This window comes from Chanodichthys erythropterus, chromosome 19 (assembly GCF_024489055.1).
Source record: "Chanodichthys erythropterus isolate Z2021 chromosome 19, ASM2448905v1, whole genome shotgun sequence".
Classification (NCBI taxonomy): domain Eukaryota; kingdom Metazoa; phylum Chordata; class Actinopteri; order Cypriniformes; family Xenocyprididae; genus Chanodichthys; species Chanodichthys erythropterus.
This window is the reverse complement of record NC_090239.1, coordinates 6022891-6047429: the sequence shown is the minus strand read 5'-3', so window position 1 is coordinate 6047429 and position 24539 is coordinate 6022891. Positions and strand designations below refer to the sequence as shown.

General features: G+C 38.2%; 1 protein-coding gene across 1 annotated transcript in view; it reads left to right on the top strand.

Moving 5' to 3' along the window:
- Window positions 1-24539, top strand: part of cdh12b (cadherin 12b) — a 111551-nt gene that overhangs the window by 12915 nt on the left and 74097 nt on the right. The window contains exon 2 of the mRNA XM_067368772.1: window positions 18168-18462. Within this exon, the coding sequence (XP_067224873.1) occupies window positions 18168-18462 (295 nt within the window). The remainder of the gene's footprint in view (window positions 1-18167; window positions 18463-24539) is intronic.

Sequence of the window (24539 nt, the reverse complement as noted above, 5' to 3'; positions counted from 1 at the left end):
CCTGGTGCAGCCTGGACCACGAAACATAATAAACATGCTCCAGCCAATAACCGACAAGAATGATTTTAAATGTGCGTTCATGACTGTTTCAGGAAGCACGGAGGGGAGGGGGAGGAGGAGGAGGAGGGAGGGTCTAGCTAGCCTCTCTTTTGTTTGACTTCGAACACTTCGAACGTCAACATGAAGTTACTCCACCCAGGATCACTTAGAGCACATTTAATAAAAACGAAAATATGAAACACAAATGTGATGTTTATCTAAAGTCATGTTTGCTAATTAGAATAGTTGAATTGGATCATCAAAGGTCAGCAGCAAAGACAATATCTGTTTCCATCACCCTGTTTTGCAAGCATTTTGAAGTATCGCATCAGAAACGAGTGATGGAAATGCCAAATTTTCAATACAAATACCTTAATTTGCTAAAAAAGTTTTTATGTTTGCTTGAGGTGGATTTTGACTTGTGTGAAAACGTGTTAATGTGAATAATGAGAGATGGAAACGCATTTGCTGAATAAATTCTGACATAGCAAACTATGGCTACACAATTTATCGTGATTAAACCACATGCGATTTGGCAAAGGCTGTGATTATTTTATGCGCAGCTTGTCAGAGCTGTACGGCTCTGTGATCAGTAGTAAATGCTTCTCCATTTGAAAGCCCAAAACTCTGAATATGCGCTGCAGTAAACGCATCTTTCCAGGAAATCCCTATCATACTATTGCTGAACAAACAGAAATGCTTTGATTGATTAAACATGACTAATAAACACACAACTGCCTTATTGTGTGTAAGAAGCCATATCTTCTCAAAGAAGGATGCTCAACTGTCGTTAAGAAGTGAGTTGATAACACAACCAAGTGAGTTTATCAAGTGAGTTGTGATACTTGATAAAGTCGAGAAGATTTCAGACGGCTCTTGTTTATTGTTTTCTTATTCAAAGTGTTTAGGCGAACCCTTCACGAACACTCAGTCACAGAGTTTTATTTACTGTTGGATAAAGGTTACCAATACCACCATCAACCACTCGAACAACTTGATGAAAACACACCTAATTTGCATTTGTCTTTTTTTTTTTTTTTTGCAAACTTTGAAAAGATTTGCTTCATGTTAAGATGAAAACCCAGGGTTTTCATCTAAAGTGAGATTAAATGTGCAAATTAAATTTGTATTATTTAACATATTTAATTTTTGCAGGTTTGCATTTCAGTTTGTATTTATTTTGTATTCACCATCACTGCCCATAAATGATTGCCTAGTCTAAATGAAAACAATTACATGGATTCGAGACAGATAATTCCAGAATGCTTACTCTGGTACCCAGAATGCAACAACACACTTGAGCACTCAAGTAACACTTGACCTTGCTGGGATCAGAAGTGCTTCTGTGCCAATTCCAAGCCAGATTGAGCCTCTTCTGAATTCCTCATCTAGGGTTGACCTTGCAGGCTGACAGCAACTAATAGCAGATAATAATGGATTTTGTGCCATAGAGCTTATCTTAAACAGGCCAATCTTTACCTGTGTGTGTCTCACGACATAGCTTGTTTAAAAGAGAGGTCAGCTTTACTGTGTGCATTTAATGAGACTCAAGCATGATTGGAAATGTATACCTGATAAGACTGTTTACAGCACCATAGTGTCATGAACGCTAAAGCTGTGGAGATGCAACACTAAACACTGCAGTTATTGTTGTATTGATTACGTTGGTTTCACAAAACCAAATTTGGGGCTTCTAAAGAGACAAACTTTTTTAACTCAGCACAGACTTAGTAGTAAGGTTTTTCACACTGCGCTTAACCCCAGGTTATCATCGTTCTAATCACGGCTTTTAACCCTGTGTAAATTAAATGATGCAGTGTTAGAATGTTACAGGTAGATGCTTAGCAACAGACAACCAATCACACTCATATTTGCCTGCTTTGAACAGTCATGGAAACATTGTGCATTGTATATAAAAAGTAAATTCAGCATTTGAAAGGCAAAATGTAAAATGCTGACAGAAAACGCGACAATCTGAGTGAAGAAGACACATTTTCATTCTTACCTTTATAATGCAAAATGTCCATTCAATATAAACTCAATAGTACAGTCGGCAATACGAGGATGTGCAATGCTAGGGCTATATAAACTGGTCACATGCTGCATTTATCCAATAAATGACAGTGACACTGCAAATATGCCAATAGACCAATTTGGTGTTTGCAAACAGCGATGACGTTTTTTATAGGCGGAGCCTACCTGGTTGCAGAAAATGACAGTTGAGCAGTAGCAGTCTATGGAAGCCACGAAATAAAAGAATAAAAAATATATCTCACAATTCTGACTTTTAATTCTCGCAAACCTGAGTTTATATCTCACATTACTTACAAAGAAAAACAGAATTGTGAGATATGCTCGTTATCCTGTAACTTGTTATACTCATTTTCTGAATTGCAATTTATTCCGCAATTCTGACTTTTTTTTCCCCTCAGAATTGTGAAATAAACTCACAATTGCGAGTTATAATGGCCGAACTGGGAGTCATAAACACGCAAATGCAAGAAAAAAAGTCTATGACTATGACTAAAGACTATGTTTAAAAGTTATCTATGTAAAATGTTATAGGTTTAAATATTATTTCCTGCTGTATGCTGTGTATGTATGTCCTCTGAACTGAATATGTGAATATTATGTAGACTTACTGTTTAAATTAAATTCCTGCTTTAATAGTAGACTAATCCTTGCAGGTGTCATCAGTCCAGTCTGTGAAATGTCTCCGTTTAGCTTCAAAGGACGTTTTCAACGATGGTTTTCTTTTAAAATGAAGACTATATATATATATATATATATATATATATATATATATATATATATATATATATATATTTTTGCATTCCGATTCCAACATCCAGAGGCACAAAAAAAAAAAAAAAAAAAAAAAAAAAAAAACGTTTTTCTCTTGTTCTGTGGATTTTGCACATTTTCCTCTTATTGCTACCGCTATTTTTCTGCAACCACTATGCGTGCGCAGCTACAAGTGACGTAATTGTGACGTCTGCTCCAAAGAGGTCTATAAGAATGAAGAAACCCAAGGTTTAGGGATGTAAAATGTGAAACGTCAGTTTATGAATACCCAGGATTAATTAACCTTAGGTAAATTATGAGCAGTGTGAAACGTGAAACATTACCCGGGGTGTAGAATGACCCAGGGTTAACTATTTCTATTGTGTGAAATGCCCTAGTATAACTGAAGAGTAAAAGATGCAAAGCCGCTAAACGCCATCTCTGTCAAAAATGAGATAATGACAATGCTTACGGCACCTAGTACACGTTCAACAAATCACGTGCTTCAAATCCTCTAAATCGCAGCGTCAGCCCATTCAGAAATATCGGTTTGTTGACAAAAGCCTCTAGACGCCACTTCCCTTTGGCAGCAAAAGCCGCTATATTCCGAGAACCAATCAGAAGGCGCGAATCGAATCATATGATTCCAAGCGGTTTCAATATAGCGGCGCGCTGAGGAGTTTTTTTTTTTAGAGTCAGATTCACATTGAGGTTTTTAAAATAAAAGATGGAGTATGATGAAATGGATCAGCCTGTCCTAACATTGAATGGCAGAAGAAAACATTATTTACCTCAAAACTCCGCCTGTCATAAGGCAAAATAGCCTACAGTGGAAATGGCTTGGTCGCAATTGTATCATGCACTCGTAACAGTTCTTCGTGCAGTGCCGTTACTTTGAAGGAATCGGATTTATTATACATCAAACAACAGCTCTATTTCACCAAAGACAAAGTCAAACAAGATGCTATTCTTCTGTCTCATATGGAAGCTGTGCCATATAAACAGAGGAGGCAAAAAGTGGAGGCTGAATAGAAGAGACGTGTTAGATCCCTGTGTAAAGAGGTTTGTCTACTGTTTAGTTTTTAAGTGATAAGTGCTCTCATCTTTTTCAGGGTTTTTAGTTGCATCTTTAGTGATTTTTCAACTATTTACCATGTCTTGTCCCAAATAGGTGGATTTAGAGGTTTTTGCAAAAAAAGCACAAGTGGATTTAGCTGGTTTTGAAGCAAAAGAAAATCTAACTTGTTAAAAACCAATAAATTGTCTAGAGTGACATTTTTGAAAAAAAAAAGTTATTTTATTCACTAGCTAATAACCTTATCATTACCTTTAAAATGAAACTCCTGGACTTGATCGTAAAAGCCTGGTAAAAAAATGTTCATTTTAAAGAAAAGAAGTCTGATGGATTTAGAGGGTTTTGCATCTGTTCACACCAAACGCGAATAGAGCGTCTGGCGCGAATGATTTCAATGTTAAGTCAATGTACAGACGAGTGACGCCCGAGTTGAAAAATTTTAACTTTGGCGTAAATTCGCGCCGCGTTAACCAATCAGGAGCCTGCTTGCTGCTGTGGCGGCAGGCCTGCCCGGAGTCACTCATTCAAAATGGAGGTGAGCAGTCACCCAGAGATTTATGACACAAGTTCATACTTCAGACAGGAATAAAAAGGAGCTCGCTTGGAAGAGTGTCGGTGAGGAGATTGGGCTACCTGGTAAGTTGTAAATACACATTTCACTTTTGAGTCACGTACACGTTTATCGACCCGCGGCCTTCCCGACGCTGACCCCTACGCCGCTGTTCTGCTCTCCAGAGTAAATACAAAGCAGTGGCTCTCTCGATGAACGCACGATCAACATCAGCCATCTTGCAAACAGACAACCGCCTAACACTTGCCCCTCCCACAAGAAGCGGATTTCGCCTGCTGTGTTCACCGCTTGAACATTTTGAGTTTACTCGCTTCATTCGCGCGTGACATTCGCTTCATTCGCGCGTGAAAATCCCTTCACAACAGACGCAAATTCGCGTCATGAGAGGGGCTCTCCCGCTCCTTTATGTGTCCCAGACTCTCCCACTGCTTTCTGCACACTTCCTCTGAATAAACACAACTTGTCAGTGGGGAAATAATTGTAAATTACAGCGAATAAGCTCAATTGGTCGTCTTTAGTTGGCTTGTAGTCTTAATATGTATTTATATATATGTATATATATAGCTCAAATTGAGTAAAGACCGTTTTTTACAACTTATCAGATTGTCCGACCTCCTCACTCACTTTCTTTCAAACACGATCCTTTTTATTTCTGTTTCTATAACTGTATGAAGATGTACAGCGACGATGATTTTGTCCTCCATTGTTGTTTCGAATTTCTGCCTCAGCTCGCTACGTCACGTCACTACTAGAGCAAGCTCCCGATTGGTTAACGCGGCGCGGAAATTCGCCAAAGTTCAGATTTTTCAACTTGCGCCATTCGCGCGAATCGCGTCATTCGCGCGAATCGCTCAATTCGCGCCGCGTCATTCGCGCGAATCGCTCAATTCGCGCCGCGTCATTCGCGCGAATCGCGTCATTCGCGCCGCTTCATTCGCGCGAATCGCGTCATTCGCGCCGCTTCATTCGCGCGAATCGCGCCGCAGGATGTCAATTCGCGTCTTTGCATTGACTTAACATGTAAATCACTCGCGCTTACCGCTTCATTCGCGTCCGGTCTATTTCGCTCTAGACGCGCGAATGCATTCAAAATGTTCAAGCGGCAAACTAGATGCAGTAGACGCGAATTTGACGCTCTATTCGCGTTTGGTGTGAACGCAGCATTACTCTTCTAACTAAACTATTTTGCAGTGTTTGGTGAAATATAAACATACAAATATTTTGAATCACTTTACTAAGATTTACTAAGGTTTGTGCTTGTCAATTTACTGGTGTTAGCACCATTATTTACTGGCCAAAAAAAGTATGTATTAAACAGATGCTAATTTGCGCTGGTCTTGGTATATTGCGTTGGTCATTATGGAAATTATCCGATTGTCTCTGTTAGCTTTAATTTGCGTGTCGTCAGTAGATCACAATTCATTACAATTCATTCACAATTAAAATTGTCCTCTCACGCTATTTAGTAAATCTGGCCCCTATTCATTTATTTTCCCTCTAATGTATGGCTAGTCGAAAGCAGTCAAAACTAATGTAAGCGTGACATGGACTTTATCATTTATATTTTTCTGGTCAGACTTATGGTTTTCTTGCAATTGACAATCCAATAATCTTCTAAACTGCCTATTCTTCCTTTGAAAACTTCTATCCATTGATACAGTACAGTCCTCAGAATATTCAAGAGAGAAAAAAACCCCTTCAAACTTAAATTTTTCTATTGTTGTCAAGCCAATTGACAAAATTCATTGTCTTATTGTTCCAATTACAATTGTACAGTTCCATATAAAACATGTTATTCAGTTGCTCTGAACAAGACAGCCTCTTCATGTCTGTGTGCAGCATTGTGCACTATGAAATCCTTCATAAACACTGTGAATTCAGTATAATGGGTGAATCAAGTTTAAAGGTTACTTAATCCAAATTACATTTGAAGAACCTTGATCCAAAATGGCCATGAAATGGTGTTTGTTGCATGCAAGAACCTGAGCAGCACAATAATCCAACACCCCAAAAACAATCATGCTGTAGTAATCTAAAGCTCATGCCGTTTAGCTCACAAAAACCTGATGCCAAACTAATTCTGCAGATGTGAAGTCATTTGTACAGTTAACTCTGCCCCAAATTATGCATGTGAAACGCTAGCAACGCAGCAGCCTATTCTGTATGCCACAGATGACGAATGCGCTGGCACAGATAGGTTTAGGGAAAAAGGAATAATGATGTCATTTATCTGCACTGCCAATATAATACACGTATTCTAATCCAACTTTTATAATAATGAGATTTCTGCTTGAATTGCACTGAACACTTAGTTAAAAAAAAAGCTAATGTTCCTAGCAGTATCGCCCGCTCTTTGCATTGAGGCCAGATGAATTCAGAGTGAGCCGATATTACTGACTTGAAAGTTGAAATTGCTTTTTAACACTTTTCCTTCAACTTATTCATATAGCTTATTAATAATTTGAACTATGATCCCCATTTTAGGCTAAGGAAAAAAAAAAAAAACGTCTTCATCTATCATGTATAGAAGCATTAAAGCTTGGCAATCTTGCATCAGTTAATTAATTGAAAGCTGGTTTTACTTTTTATATATTGCACATAATTAAAATGCTGAATATCTGTATGACAACCAGGCTGATTTTTTCCCCCATGTTCTTACAAACATCAGTGTAACAATAATAAATGATGTAGAACTTTCCAGTAGGTGTCACTATAATTTTGCGTATGTATATTGCAAGTGATAGATGTTTTTATTATGTTGTAGGGTATTTGAAGAAATAAGTGTGTACATTTACATGTCGATTTTCCAAAAGTCTATGGGAAAAATGGATAGGCTTTCAATCGACGGAACCCATGCGCCACTAACTTCTGGGTTGGCCTACAAAAACACGTCATCCCTGAGGTACTCTATGAGGCACAAGAGACACGCATTTAGGTCTGCGCATGCGCATTAGCTTGATCCAGCCTAAAAAGTACAGTTTTTTTTTCTCATGATTCGAGCGTTTGGAACAAAAAATTATGAAACAGTTGTTGTCAGAATTCATTGGTGATTTCAAATATGAAATTTAATTGAAAGCTTGGCGAACAGCTTTGGAGAATTTGATGTTTCCCTATTCAAAGAAATAGGAGCTGCATGATGCCCAAGATGCCCGAGAGGTATTTCAAAGATGGACGCAGAGTGAAATGATTTGTCTTAAAGGGACTTTGGTATTTTGTAAGTGTTGAGCATAAATCGGTTGTACACTCATTATTGCAGTGCATTGTGGGATTGTTAACCTCAAATAGTGCACCACTTAAAGTAATAGGGGGTGATTTCAAACACAGCCTTTCTTCTCCTGCGTCCTATTCTTCTACAATCCAAAATGGCAGCACAGCTTTTTTTTTAGCTTCGCCCTCTGCTGTACAGAAATTAATTCGCATTTCCTTCAGCCTGAGGCTTATTCGTTTCATTGTTGATGTGAAAAGGCCTTACATTTTCCAAAAATATAAATTTATGTGTGATTAAAAAACAAACAAGCCAAGCCCGGGTGAGAAAAAGTAATTCGAGTACACTGTAAAAAGTAATACCTAGATCTAACTTATAAAAAGTGAGGCAAGTGGCTGCATTGGATGTTTTAAGTTGAGTCAACTTGCAGCCTTTTTTAAGTATAATAAACACTGTAACATTACTTAATACAAACGCAACAAAATCAAGTTGAGTTAACTAATAGTACTAGTAATTCTCCGTTGGATAAATCTACTTTTATTGGTACAGGTAACTTATTTATGGGTTGCTACAAGTTACCTGTACTCATTTTAATTAGGTTTTATGAACTTTATTTTCTTAGTAAAATTAACCTAATTATATGTGAAAAAAACATTTTAATTTAGTCCTGGCTATAACCTCAGAAAAGAAATCTAAATGTCTATATTCTAAGCACTTCAGTGATTAGATTTAATAACAATAAAATTTAAAAACAATAACTATTACAAATTCAATTGAAGAAGAAAAAGATGGGAAGATATATTGAAGACAATAACATTTATTCAATGTCAACCAGTTTCACTCTTAACAGTGACTACAAAACAGACAATAAATGTGGCCGTACATGTACACAATAATATATATATAAATAAATAAATAAATAAATAAACACTGTACAAGTGTATTTTCAACCTGTTCTGAACAGTAAGGTAAAATATAAAAATCTGCCCAATCTGCAATGTTTAGATAAAGGTAAATGTGTGCCATAACATCATATTGTATCACATTATGGAAAACAATGCCATACGCCATTGATAAATCATCTAAAATAACTTGGTGAGGAGATTTGCGTACTTGGATGATGGCTTAGGATGCAGGGGTCCAATCCCAAAAAGAGTCTCTGATATACAGTATCTCAAAAGTGTTCACCAGTTTTGAGGGAAACATGAGGTCGAGGGCATAGTTAAGTCCAAACAGGAGGCAGCATGCTTTCGACAGGTTTGGCACATCTCTGACCATGGGCTGTCCTTCAATGATGATCGCAATCGTATCGGGCTGATGGCACATGTAAATTTTCAGTGGGCAACTGCTGAGCTCCGTGTGCACCTCTGTTTCATCATGACTCTATTAGTGGAGACAAAAAAGAATCAAGAGTTTGGTCAGACAAACAGGTAATGAGATGAATATAGCAGACAGGTAGAAGACAGATAAGACACAAAGTCAAAATTGTACTTTTGTTGCTAAAGGTGGTGGATACTAGATGGACACTGTGGCTAGAGCATGTGACCAGAGTGAAGTCTACCATGCCATAGAGTGTGGGTACTAAACTATCATGATCTACTGTAGCATGAATGTTGTCTTTTTCTGGTTCAAAGGATGCATTACAATAAAACAATGCAATTGTCCTTGCCTGATTGGTCATCACATTACTGTTTATTAAGCTATACAGAGTTTAAATATCTTCCAAGAGCAAATGTAATAACCCCATATCATCTCAATATTAATACATACATACAGAAAAATAGCCCAATACATACGTGGTGGATGAGGTCTCCCTGTGTCTCCCCCATGTACTCAATCAGGCATCTCAGGACCACTTTCTCCTTTTCTCCACAGGCAAATGGTTCCTATCAAAAAGTAAAATCTGATCAAAATTCACAACCATAAGCTCAGGAATGTCAACATTTGTAAACAATATGACAGGTAGAACATACACTACCTTCATTCAGTGTGTCCCTATCCTTCAGGTCATCAGTTGAACTTAAAGTAACAAAGTCATCAAAATCCTGGTCCACTGAGATCCCAAATGTTTCTTTTATCACTTCTTCAAACTCTTTAACTGTATGTGGCATTCCAAGAAGAAAAAGTTTATTTATTTCATGGTCCAGGATGACTCGAAATTTTACAGCTGTCTCCACTTTGATGATGTTGCCTTAAAAAGATGACAAAACATCATATTTTTACATTCAATCTGGCATTGTTTAGCAAGCAATCTGCTTCAGAGAAAGACTGACTGATAATAAGAAACTGCTCTATTTGGTGATTTTTTTTTTTTTTTTTTTTGTGGGGAGAAGGAGATGATCATAGATTATCATATCTGCCTTCTATTGGTGGTAGGTACATAAAAAACTTCTTCAGAAATGTAATTGTATGGAGCTCACACGTTTGCAATTTTTTCTATGTTTTACTTAACTGGGAATAGTTATAGCTGTAATTGTATTTATTTTGAAGTTTTTCTTACCTGGATGTGAAGCTTGAAGACCCAAGGTAAAAGTTCTTTGGTATCTAAAGACCAGGAAAATAGGTTAAGGTAAATGTAACTTATTTAAATAATAGGATAGAAATATTTTAGTTTTTTCCCAACCAAAAATCTGTTATTAATTTACTATGCAGCATTAAAAAAAAACATGGATCAAATCTCTAAAATCATACAACTATCTGCTGCTGATGATAACCCCACGACACCCCATGACAGCGGCATCCCCCACCAGAGACCGTGTTGTTAATATGAAATTAAATAAGTGCTGTAGTCGTGCCTAATATGTTTTAGGGCTACTTTGGCACTGATTTTACAAATAATATCACTTTTAATCGTTAGTTAGCGTTAGCCAAAGTAGACTTAAAACACATAGTATGCATGACTACACTAATTTAATTTCATATTAACAACAGTCTCAACTGCCGTTGTCTGCCGATCGTTTCCAACAAGACCACACTGTTTAGCACTGTGCAGCCATCTTAACATGTCATGTGTGCAGGATAGCTAGCTATACAGGTACAATTTGCAAAGCCTAACCTCAGCTTCCTAGTGGAGTAAGCAATTTCGCGTGACTTTACATCAACAATCATTCGGCTAAATTTGCTCAACTTACCGTGTTATCAGTCCCTGAAATTCAGATCCGCTGTAGCAAACAAACAGTTGAAGTGCCGAGGAAGATGCTGCATCTGCCTGTGAGTCCCGCCAGTGAAAAACGGATAATGCCAACTTATAAAATTTAAAACATTTAAGTTTGATGAACACACACCTGCCACCGACAGCTGCTCTAATAAATTGTGTATGTCAACTCACTTTTATAACATTTCTTGTACACAACAACCACATACAAATAACTACTCAAATAAATTGCAATAGTTTTACTTAAAATATATTGTTATATAAAAACTGATGTATTTTAAGTAAAGAGGAAGTATATTGATACTTTTTAGTATAAAACAAATAAAATAAACTAGATTACAACTATTTAAAGTATATAAAATCTACTTTGTGGGTGTAGCACTTTTTACAGTGTAACATAACGGATTATTTTCCATAAAAAGTAACAGTTACTTTTTTTAGGGAGTAACGCAATATTATAACATATTACTTATAAAAGTAACTTTCCCCAACACTGTGTATAATATTCTGAAAACAGAACAACAAACTTTTGTCCTCTTAACGCATAGTTTGAAAAGCTGACATATACTGCCATATTTCCTTTGTCATTTGAGCCTGATGGACTTTGATAGTTTGTTTATGTGCAGCTTTTCTACTTTTCTTTTTTTCTAGTTGTTATGTGAGCGTGTGGCTGCATTTTTGATGTGGAAGTACAATGTAGTATTCCTTAATTGCTTGTGATTAGATCAGCTGTTTACCCACCTGAGACTGTCTCCATCTGTTGGAGCTGGTGTGTTTGTTTCATAAAACACACACACACACACACACACACATGCAAAAGCACGTCAGTATTCTACCTCATGAGCAAAAAACAAAGCTCAAAAAATGCGCTTTCTCACTGTAACACATAATCAAACAGTGAACTGTATGACAAACTACAGGAGTGTGAGCCTGTTTTCACAGTTTAAAGTGAGTCTTCAGCCCATGGCACCAGAAACACACAGACACACTTCTGTTCTCTTATTTTATCAACACAGACTTGATGCATGTAAAACACATCCTGATCCCAACACACCCATTTATGAATATTCCTAAGCCAATTGAATCATTCCTAAAGTGACTGATGAGATTTACAGCACCGTTATTAAGAATTTTTAATGTTTTGAAAGAAATCTCTTTGGTTTTGTGGTCCATGGTCACATACATATTATACACACACACACACACACACACACATATATATACACTAAGATTTTTAATGTTTTTAAAAGAAGTTTCGTCTGCTCACCAAGGCTACATTTATTTAATTAAAAATACAGTAAAAATAGTAATATTGTGAAATATTATTACAATTTAAAATAACTGTTTTCTATTTGAATATATTTCACAAAGTAATTTATTCCTGTGATGGCAAAGCTGAATTTTCAGCATCATTACTCCAGTCTTCAGTGTCACATGATCCTTCAGAAATCATTCTAATATGTTGATCTGCTGCTCAAGAAACATTTAATGTGTACAATTGTACAAAATATTTGTGTACAATATTTTTTTTCAGCATTATTTGATGAATAGAAAGTTCAAAAGAACAGTGTTTATCTGAAATCTAATCTTTTGTAACATTATGAATGTCTTTACTGCCACTTTTGATTGATTTAATGCATCCTTGCTGAATAAAAGTATTCATTTCTTTAATTTCTTTTCAAAAAAATGAAAATAAAAATTCTTACTGACCCCAAACTTTTGAACGGTAGTGTATAATGAGAAGCTTTGTATTTCAGATAAATGCTGTTCTTTTAAACTTTTTTTTTAAAAAAAGTACACAACTGTTTTCAACATTGAAAATAATCATAAATGTTTATTGAGCAGCAAATTAGCATATTAGAATGATTTCTGAAGGATCATGTGACACTGAAGACTGGAGTAACGATGCTGAAAATTCAGCTTTGCATCACAGGAATAAATTACTTTGTCAAGTATATTTAAATTGTAATAATATTTCACAATATTACTGTTTTTTACTGTATTTTTAATTAAATAAATGTAGCTTTGGTGAGCAGACAAAACTTCTTTTAAAAACATTAAAAATCTTAGTGGTTCCAAACTTTTGGACTGTACTGTATATATATATATTATACATTATACATACATACATACACACACAATTATATATTTAACCTCTTGCACAGATGTCTGCTTTTTCACATCCATACACACACACGCACAGATTTGGAGTAAATGACTCTAGTGCTCATTTGCTCAGACTCCTCGCAGTCGTAACACGCTGGGGAATGTATTTATTTAACTGAATTGGCTGAGTGTTTAGGCCCCGGTCTGACTGTATTAGCATGCTGTGAGTGTGCAGGAATGCTGGTCCTCAAGGGGTTTCATTATCCCGGTGTGTAAGAAATATCCAGTCATCGAGCTGACACTTCCTTTGCAAACCAAACATGCATTTAATTACTGGTCAGACACCATGTAGTGAACCGTAGGATCATGCACACTCTTGAACACAGAAAGATACATAATGTGGAGAGCTGAGCTTATCAACCATGCATACCATTACAAAAGGCACACTAAAAGATCAATGAGATATGGTCAGAGCTTTGAAAACACATAAATATCATGCAGACACAGCTTCTCTTTATCCTCTCTGAAAGAATTACAGCTTTAATAATTACTAGTGTTGTAACCACTAAAAAGGCAGCTAAAGAAGGAATTCTGACAGGTTGATTCTTCGTCTTATATATGAAGTGCTCCGAATGATAATAGACCCTTTATTTATTCCTCCAGTATATTAGAACCCTATTGAATCCGTAGGCGGGAACAGTCCTCTAATTGTCCCTATTGTGAGAGGAGGCAAGTATTCGACTGTTGCTCTCTCAGCACCTGTTGACTGTGACAGTAACACATGAAATCCAGTGCTTATCTTTACTCTAGTCTAGATATTTAGAAAACAACATAATTTATATCATTAATTAATCCACACTCATAAGACCTTCGTTCGTCTTCAGAACACAAATTAAGATATTTTGATGAAATCCACTAGTTTTATATATATATATATATATATATCCTCTATTGAAAGCAATGAAATTACCACATACAAGGTCCAGAAAAGTAGTAAAAACATTAAAAAATTTGTGGTTCGACCTTAATGTTATGAAGAGACGAGAATACTTTTTGTGCGTAAAAACAAAACAAAAATAATGACTTTATTCAACGAATTCATCTCTCCCCTGTCATTCTCCCTGTCCTTGCAGAGCTTCAGTGTTTACATCCGAACGGCAGCTCAGTATTGGCCGGATCTGGTCACATGAGCAGCACAACACGTGTGTGACGCTGACGCAGGAGCCGGCCGTTAAATATGTTTTTCAACGGCTTTGCTGAGCCAGTGTTCGGACGTAAACACTGAAGCTCTGCAACGTATCTAGCTTAGCAGAATGACAGGGGAGAGATGAATTTGTTGATATCCCCACAAGGGCAATAATAGAAATCATTTTTGTCATGATGTTTTGTTTTGTTTTGTTTTGTTTTGTTTTGTTTTGTTTTGTTTTGTTTTGTTTTGTTTTGTTTTGTTTTGTTTTGTTTTGTTTTGTTTTGTTTTGTTTTTTGTTTTGTTTTGTTTTGTTTTGTTTTGTTTTGTTTTGTTTTGTTTTGTTTTGTTTTGTTTTGTTTTGTGTGTGTGTGTGTGTGTGTGTGTGTGTGTAGGTCTGGCTATACTTGAGGGCCCAATGTCCTCACTTATATAGAGAAATATTAGGACAACCGACTAGTGAGGACATTTTACGGGTCCCAGCTACACTAGTCAATATTTGAAGTGAATCAAAACCTTTCATCAAAGTTGTCCTAAAATCTTCTTCTTAGGACAACTTAGATCTTAGGACAACTTTGATGAATGGTTTTGATCCACTTCAAAAGTTGACTATTATAGTTAAAAAGGCTTATAAATAGGCAAAAACATGTTTTTTATGTGAAGTGTTTTGCACATTTCAGTGAGGGTTATGTTTAGGGGTAGGAGTTGGGTTAGGTGATAGAAAATATCATTAAAATAATATAAGATCAATGGAAGTCTATTCAATGGCCTCACTAATATAGTGAACATAATGTGTGTGTATGTGTGAATGCACATCTAACAGGTAAAAGACATCTTAGTACGCGCTGAACCACTATTTTCTGTTTCTTCCCTGCTGTATTTTTGATTTGGCAAGGATTTGCATGTAAATACATATTTCTTACCTTTATCACTTTTTTATGCTTGTCAGTTTTTGCTGAATGACTTCAACTTGTCATGTGGGTGTGAAAAATAAGAGCAAGTGTTTCTTCTGAGAGCATAATGAATGTCTCGGAAGGTCAGTTAGTCTGATTTGTGATTTTTTTTTTTTTCCTGAACTTATTATCCAAGAGAGAAGGAGAGATAAATATGTTCTCTCTAATTCTGCGTGAATACTATTCATGAGATTTCTTTCAAGATGTCTTGAGAATCCAGTCTGCACATGAATCCTTTTTGTGCAATTGATTGCTATTGTTATGCTAATTCAATTTTTAATTAGTATCACCTAACTTTCCCACTTCTAGTTATTACTGGAGAGTGATTGTTGAATTTTAGCTCTTTTGAAAATCTCCCTTTTCTTTATCTATTCTCTTTCTTTTCATTTATTTCTGAATGTGCAGACATGTGACATTGAAGCGGTCTGATAATTAAGCTCTCTTTCTGATTTACGGTGCGTTCTAGATATTATGCAGATTGGGAAAAACAAAAGCTTTTTAAAGTTTCAACAACTTCAGCACAATCTCTGATTGATGCTCCCTCAGATGAGAGACTTGCATATGATTAATGACTGCACAGCATTGATATGATATAATTATTGAACAATATTAATGCTTCGACTGCATTCAAATGCAAGTCAATTTAGATACAACCGTTCATTAGACCCACTTCCTTTAGTTACTGTTGCTACGTCCGACAAGCCATTCAGCTCTCACATCACACATCATGTTCTCACGCAGTGAAAAATACATCACAGAGCAAAGAAGACACTGACAAGACAGACAAGATAAGGCAGGTTACTTTTGATATGAAACAAAGTCTCAAATTTTGTAAGTTTTAAAGAAATTTAAACAATACCATTTTGTGGCTCTTTAATGTGTCATGACAGATCGAGTTCAAGTGGCTCGTGAACCGATCATCTTTTCCCAGTTAATTTATAGCATCAAATAAACATGAACGAACATCAGAAGGAATGCTGTTTCAACCGCGAAAAGAACACAATACACACCATTTTTCAAGTTCAAGTCCACCGATGTTAATCTACTAAATCCCCTGACTGCTTTGTCAGACAAAATGGCAGACTCTGTGTTATGATTGGTTAGATCGCATGTCAATCAAACTCTCGGTGAAAGGTCAATTTATGAGATAGCAAATAAGGTGCAGATTTGAAAGTCAAATTAAAAACAGAATAAAATTCATATAACAGCAGTAAAAATAGATATTATGTGTCTAGCTAAATAAGTAAATGTATATATAATTATAAAACATAAAATTATATAAAAATTAATTATTTATTTTACTTGCAATTGTATAAATTTTCATTCTTGTCATTCTTAATGACATTCAAATTCCAAATCAAAATCATCTGTGGGTGGAAAATTATTTATAAAATGTCTCATTAATTCCTCAATATTAAAACTCGTTAATTAAAAGGGAGACCATTGATACAATTTAAATTTAGCCCAAACATTCTGATCATAGATTGAAAATAAAAAAAATATATATATATCATAAAATCAGGCTTTTTTCTTCATAATTCAACTTCAGAGACACATTATCCTCCGAGACTAACACAGCATCCCAGAAAATATGACTAGTCTGCTATAACAAAAATAAAATAATAAGTAATAAAAAATAAAAAGAGGATTTAAGCAAAGCAGACAGAGAGACACGCAACATACTGTGCGGATAGAATTAGGTCAGGTTCATCTACCTGCAGGCTACCAGAGAAAATCACATCCTCAGAGTTCAAATCAAAGGAAATCTTTTAAGCATGCTGAAATGTGAAGTCAATGATGAAACACTAAAATTTTCTGTCAGGAATAATTACATTATAAACTTCCAGACTCTTATGTAGAGTTTATATAACACATACAGGGTATTCTTATACGTGTAATCAACACTGCATGTTTTCTTAATTAAACACACTTGATTCAGATCATTAGCTCATTAGTAGAGACTTCAAGACCTGAAATGGGTGTGTCAGACAAAGGAGAGATACAAAATATGCAGTGTTGGGGGCCTCCAGGAATGTGATTGGGAACCACTGTTTTTCTCTATACTGTATTGGAAAAATAAAGCAATGTTCCTTCCCTTAAAGGATTAGTTCACTTCAGAATTAAAATTTTCTGATCATTTACTCACCCCCATGTCATCCAAGGTGTTTATGTCTTTCTTTCTTCAGTAGAAAAGAAATCATGTTTTCTGAGGAAAACATTCCAGGATTTTTCTCCATATTGTGGACTACAGGGGTTTGGAGGGCCAAACTGCAGTTTCAGTGCAGCTTCAAAGAGCTCTACATGATTCCAGATGAGGAATAAGGGTTTTATCTAGCAAAACAATGGGTCATTTTATTAAAAAAAAAAAAAAAAAAAAAAAAAAAAAAGAACTACAAATGCTCGTCTTGCAATGCTCTACGATGTGCCACGCATTACATAATCATGTTGGAAAGGTCACGTGTGACGTAGGCGGAAGTACCGCAGTAGAAAAACTCCATCTCATTTTCTCCTCCAACTTTGAAATTGTCCAACATCATTGTTTTACCTTTTTTTTTTTTTTTGTAAAGGTCATTTTTAGTGTAGACACTTGCTCTGTACTTCCACTTACATCACGCATGACCTTTCCAACCACAGAGCTAGTGCAAGATGAGCATTTGTGTTTAAAAAGTATTTTTTTTAGAAAATGACTGATAGTTTTGCTAGATAAGACCCTTATTCCTCATCTGGGATTGTGTATAACCCTTTGAAGCTGCAGTTTTGACCTTCAACCCATTGGTAGCCATTGAAGTCCACTATAAGGAGAAAAATCCTGGAATGTTTTCCTCAAAAACCTTAATTTCATTTTGACTGAAAAAGAAAAAAACAAACATCGTGGATGACATGGGGGTGAGTAAATTATCAGCAAATTTAAATTCTAAAGTGAATTAATCCTTTAACTTCTTAATTAACCATAAGCAAACCAATCAATATAATCAAATACACCACTAAGGTCATTAAAACACTCTTGTGTTTTCCAGAGAGCTGTATTATACAGTATATCGTATATCTTTGCTACTGTTTGACACATTTGTGCTACTCTTTCTGTCTCCCTTAGTTACACACTGACTTGGATAAAGGGGATAGTGCAGTGAAATATACTCTCTCAGGCGAGGGGGCTGGAACCATCTTCACCATCGACCAAACCACCGGGGACATACACGCTTTGCGCAGTCTGGATCGGGAGGAGAAGCCTTACTACACGCTACGGGCACAAGCGGTGGACATCGACACCAACCGTCCTCTAGAACCAGAATCAGAGTTTGTCATCAAGGTGCAGGACATCAACGACAATGAGCCAAAGTTCCTGGAAGGCCCCTACACGGCTAGTGTACCTGAGATGTCACCTGTGGGTAAGAAGTCCATTAAGATGGTTGCTTCTGCTGAAGCATAGGTAGTGTTCAGTGCTAGGGGTTGGAATTCTGTCAGTAAAGCCCTGATTTTTTCTTTCTTCATTTATTTTTAACTACAAGGTTCAATTCACTAACATTAGTTAATATGTTAGGAAATCATGAACTAACAATATTCTTACAGCATTTAATATTCTAGGATAATGTATAATAATTATATATAAAAATATTATTACAATTTATAAACATTAAATTAATATCATTTATGTTTACAAATATTCATAATTAATGTTTGTTCATGCTACATTAAAGGAACACTCCACTTTTTTTGAAAATAGGCTCATTTTCCAACTCCCCTAGAGTTAAACAGTTGAGTTTTACCGTTTTCGAATCCATTCAGCCGATCTCCGGTTCTGGCGGTACCACTTTTAGCATAGCTTAGCATAGTTCATTGAATCTGATTAGACCGTTAGCATCGCGCTTAAAAATGACCAAAGAGTTTTGATATTTTTATTATTTAAAACTTGACTCTTCTGTAGTTAAATCATGTACTAAGACCGACGGAAAATAAAAAGTTGTGATTTTCTAGGCTGATATGGCTAGGAACTATACATTCATTCAGGCGTAATAATCAAGGAACTTTGCTGCCGTTCCATGGCTGCAGCAGTGCAATGATATTACGCAGCGCCCGTGAGCCCCTGCTTGCACAGGGAACGTGCCTTGCAACCATGGAGACGTTTGTGAGAGACGCTGCATAATATCATTGCACTGCTGCAGCCATGATACGGCAGCAAAGTTCCTTTTCAACTTTTCATTTTCTGTCGGTCTTAGTACACGATTTAACTACAGAAGAGTCAAGTTTTAAATAGGAAAAATATCAAAACTCTTTGGTCATTTTTAAGCGCGATGCTAACGGTCTAATCAGATTCAATGAACTATACTAAGCTATGCTAAAAGTGGTACCGCCAGAACCGGAGATCGGCTGAATGGATTCGAAAACGGTAAAACTCAACTGTTTAACTCTAGGGGAGTTGGAAAATGAGCCTATTTTCAAAAAAAAGTGGAGTGTTCCTTTAATGTGAACTAATTGTTGTAAAAATGATAATGGTTCCTATATAAACAAAACAAAACAAAATAAAAAAATGAATAGAAATCTGAAATTTAACCTATGAAAGCCAGTCAATGAAGCCTTAAAGTTACAAAGCCAAGAAAACCAGATTCCAGCAACAAGCAATTTGTCTGTCCACACCATGGTCATCCACCAGACGTGACGCGACAACAAGACGTGACAAGATAAATAAAAAATCACAGCCAAGCAGAACAGCATGTGGATGGCTCTCTCTGTCTGCAAGAGCACTGCACTCACAAAGAAATGGATAATTACATAATTAAATTCCTAAATATTATACCTTTTTAATATCTTGACAAATAAACACTGAGTGAAACAGTCTTTGTCATAGAATACACTTGTTTATTCACACTGAGTTCACAGTTTGAACATTCTTGTTTCCTTTAATTTATTTTCAAGATCTGAGGTTAATTATCCATTGTCGCCGTCAGTTTGGCTGTAAAGGTCATGCAAAATCATATTCAAACTCTCATTAAATTCTTTTAACATTAAATAAAGCATATAATCAGTAGGCTACCTGAGATTATAATTAGCCCCTTTCACACAGCAATCCCGGTAAATTACCGTAAAAATTACCAGAATAACTTTATCAGTAAATACACAAATATGCTGTTCACACAAGAAATGGCATTCTGGCTTTTTACCGGTAAGAGACCATTCACACTTCAGCACTAACATACCAGTAAAATCTGTAAGGCCAGTCATCGGAAATTATCCTTAAACACTGCACTATTGTCTTCATTCGCCCGCATGAGGAGAAACGCTTCAGTTTCATGTTGAACTTGACGTCTTAGTGACAGACATAAGGGGATGATCAAACTGAACACGTTTTTGCTCTTTAAAACACGAGTTGCACATAATAGTATCTAACTGCAGAGCCGCAGCACTGATGAATAGAAAAGAAGGCCGGGTCTTGAGCGCAACATGTTGAAAAAGCTGCGAGATGTGGCGCAATGGTCAAAGATGTCCATCTAGCGCATATTTACATAAAAAAAAAAACTATTAAAAACCAGCGGAGCTTACTGTAAACAACATGGAGTAATCACGTCATCTCCATAAGAAGTTTATGATTGGCCCAAAGCAGACTTAAAGCAGAAAGCATACATACTGGTAATTTAGCAGTAAAGACTGTATGTGTGAAAGGGGCTATTGTCATCATTTGTATGTTGTTGTTCCAGTCAATGAAATAGAAAACAAACGAACAATAAATGAATGAGTGAGTGAGTGTGTGAACAAATTAATGAATGAAAACGAAATAAGCCAATCAATGAAGCCTAAAGGTTACACAGATGATTGCGACAGTGTTACAGCGAGGGATGCTAGAGGTCATACATTACTCATGTTATGAGTTTGCCAAATATTCATTGGTGTGGCAGAGGGGAGCTAATCCAGATATTACTGTGTGCCGTCAGATAATGAGAAGTGCATGGGCTCCAAATCCCCGCCAAACTGGATTACACTGCCCTAGTAGGATTTCTCATCTCACAGGGTAGAAACCTTGATTGTATTACTGATTATTTCACCAAGGCATCTGCTCTGGGTGATGATGGCAGCGGGACCTTATTTTGTTACTGTCTCTAAAAAGGCTCGTCTCTAAAGCCGGCCAGAAGTTGTATTGATTTCCACACAGCCTAATCCAATAGCCGTAACTACTAGCAGATCAATGTAGCGCTATCCTCTTGCATTCATGGAACACATTGCAGAGCTTGTTAAAGTCATAATGGCCTCCATTATTTGTACAAATATTCTTAATCATGATGTCAAATATGATTGCAGACGATGCATCAATCCCCGAGGCCACGCTGGGGAGCTGTGTAATATGACGCTACGTTCCCTGCAAACATGACGGTCGATGAAATGCTGGTTCCTTTGTGTTATATAACATTTAACTGGGTACTTCACTGATTTATAGTCTAAAGAAGAGAACCAGTTTAGTTGGAAACATGATAGTCGGGCCCACCATAGTTGTTTGAACTCACTGCATGCAACTGAAACATTTAATCGCAAACCTATTTGAAATTAGATTTCAACAACAGAAATTGATTACAAATTTATAGCAGAAATTATACAGAGCAAAATATGCAAAATACATGCAAAATAAAAATCATTAATGACATTTATAATATAATAACGTAGCACATGTCTCAGCATTCATCTATGCTCTGTGGTATATTTGTCATGACAAGGGTTCACTAAACAATATCCATTATTACTTTTAGTTTAAAACTGTGTGCACAATTCAAGTAATATTGATGGATTCTCATTTGTTTACAATGTCTAATTTATACTAAATGTCAAACAGTTTAGTAACACTTTATTTCGATAGTCCACTTTAGATATTCTACTAATTTTAACCTGACTTTGACTACGTCAACTAGTCATTAGAGTATTATTAGACTGTCTGCTCAATATTGTTATGATATAGACACGGAGGCAGAGATAAAAGCAATCCAGGTGAGTTTATTGGAACAATATGTGGAACACAGAGTGGTAATGGCTGTTATCAGGTTCTTGAGAGATGAATATAAAGTAATACTGTCCTTGTGTGGTTTGTGGATCCAGGAGTTGAGCTGAGATGGAGGGAGACGTTGGAGACACTCACACACACAGATGGGTAAGCACACCAAGGGACCAGGAGACGAAGGAGATGAAGGAGATCGCTGGAGCAGGTAAGTATGTTGAAGGGGAGTCCTTAAGGTAAGCATATACATGGCGTAGTGCAAACGAGACCGGACAGTGAGTGTGTGTGAGAGTGATGGCTTTGTAGTGCTGGTGATTGCAGAGTGAATGAGGTGCAGGTGGCGGTGATTAATAAGCTGGTGATTGGGTGCGTGGGTACTGTGGTGAGGTGGAGCCTGGCGTGTCTGTGACAGTACCCCCCCTCCCACGGCCCGCTCCTGAGGGCCGCGGACCCCGACGTCGTGGTGGTCTTCCCCTGGGTCGCGGGGCAGGTCTGTCTGGATGGTTGGTATGGAAGTTCTGTAACAGAAGAGGATCAAGGATATCGTTCCTGGGAATCCATGAGCGTTCCTCGGGACCATAGTCCTCCCAGTCCACGAGGTATTCGAGTTTACCACCACGGCGCCGGGAATCCAAGATCTCGTGGACCACGTAGGCTGTGCCGTCTTCTAGGAGAAGTGGAAGGGGGGCTCGGCGGCTGCCACGTCAGGCTCTGTGGAGGGAACAACAGAAGGGTGGTGAGGTTTAAGTAGAGACACGTGAAATGTAGGATGGATTCTACTATACTGTGCCGGGAGTTGGAGACGATAGGTGACGGGGTTGATCTGCCGAAGGATGGTGAACGGGCCAATGAAGCGGGGACTCAGCTTTTTGCAGGGCAGACGCATCCTGATGTCCCGGGTGGACAGCCAGACCTTCTGCCCCGGCTGGTAGACAGGAGCCTCGGAGCGTCGAAGGTCGGCTGCCATCTTGCGTCTGCGCAGGGCCCTCTGCAGCTGGTGGTGAGCTGAGTCCCACACCCTCTCGCTCTCCCGGAACCAGTAGTCGACTGCCGGAACGTTGGAGGGTTCCCCGTCCCAGGGGAACATCGGGGGTTGGTAGCCGAGTACGCACTGGAAGGGTGTTAGTCCCGTTGAGGCTTGGCGGAGAGAGTTTTGTGCGTACTCGGCCCAACCCAGGTACTGGTTCCAGGAGTTCTGGTGGCCGTGACAGAAGGTACGCAGGAAGCGGCCGATCTCCTGGATCTTCCGTTCCGTCTGCCCGTTCGACTGAGGATGGTATCCAGACGATAGGCTGACGGTCACACCCAGGAGGGAGAAGAAGGCTTTCCAGACGTGTGAGACAAACTGGGGTCCTCTGTCGGAGACGATGTCTTCAGGTAATCCATAATAGCGAAAAACATGATTAAACATTAGTTCTGCGGTGGCCATGGCGGTAGGTAGACCCTCCAGGGGTATCAGACGGCAGGACTTTGAGAAGCGGTCCACCACCACCAGGATGCATGTGTGACCGTCAGACTCGGGGAGATCGGTGACGAAGTCCACTCCCAGGTGTGACCAGGGTCTCTCAGGAACGGGCAGAGGAAAGAGCTTGCCGGTGGGAAGATGGCGTGGGCTCTTGGAGATGGCACACTCCCTGCAGCCCTGCACGTACCTCCTGACGTCGTTGGCCATGTTGGGCCACCAGAAGCGTTGTTTGAGCAACGAGAGGGTCTCCTTGACCCCCGGGTGACCAGTGCCAAGTGAAGAGTGAACGTTGTGCAGGAGTGGAGTGCGACGTGTCCGTGTGATGTACTGCAAGCCCGGTGGGCAACCCGGCGGAGTGCGTGTGGAGGCATTGGCGGAGGGAATGGTTTCTTCGGACCACTGGATGGGGCTCACGAAGATGGACTCCGGCAGAATAGTATCAGGTTCTTCGGGCTTTTCCTCAGGAGCATAGAGGCGAGATAAGGCGTCAGCCTTCGTATTCTTTGAACCAGGACGGTAGGAGATGGAGAAGTTGAATCTAGAGAAGAACATAGCCCAGCGAGCTTGGCGAGGATTGAGTCTCTTTGCGGCCTTCAGATATTCGAGATTCTTGTGATCAGTGAGGACTTGAAATGGGTGAGTAGCTCCCTCCAACCAATGCCTCCACTCCTCAAGGGCAAGCTTGACGGCCAGGAGTTCGCGGTCACCGATGTCGTAGTTGACCTCCGCCGGGTTGAGCTTGCGGGAGAAGAAGGCGCATGGATGGAGTCTACTTGGTGTCCCCTGCTGCTGTGAAAGGACCGCTCCCACTCCGGTGGTAGATGCGTCCACCTCTACTATGAACGGGAGGTCCGGGTTAGGGTGGACGAGGAGGGGAGCGGTGGTGAAGGCCCTCTTCAGGGTCTCAAAGGCGTCGGTGGCTAATGGAGACCAGGACAGAGACTTGGGCTGGTGACGGAGGAGGTTGGTGAGTGGACTGACGATTGTGCTGTAGTTTTTGATGAACCGGCGATAGAAATTGGAGA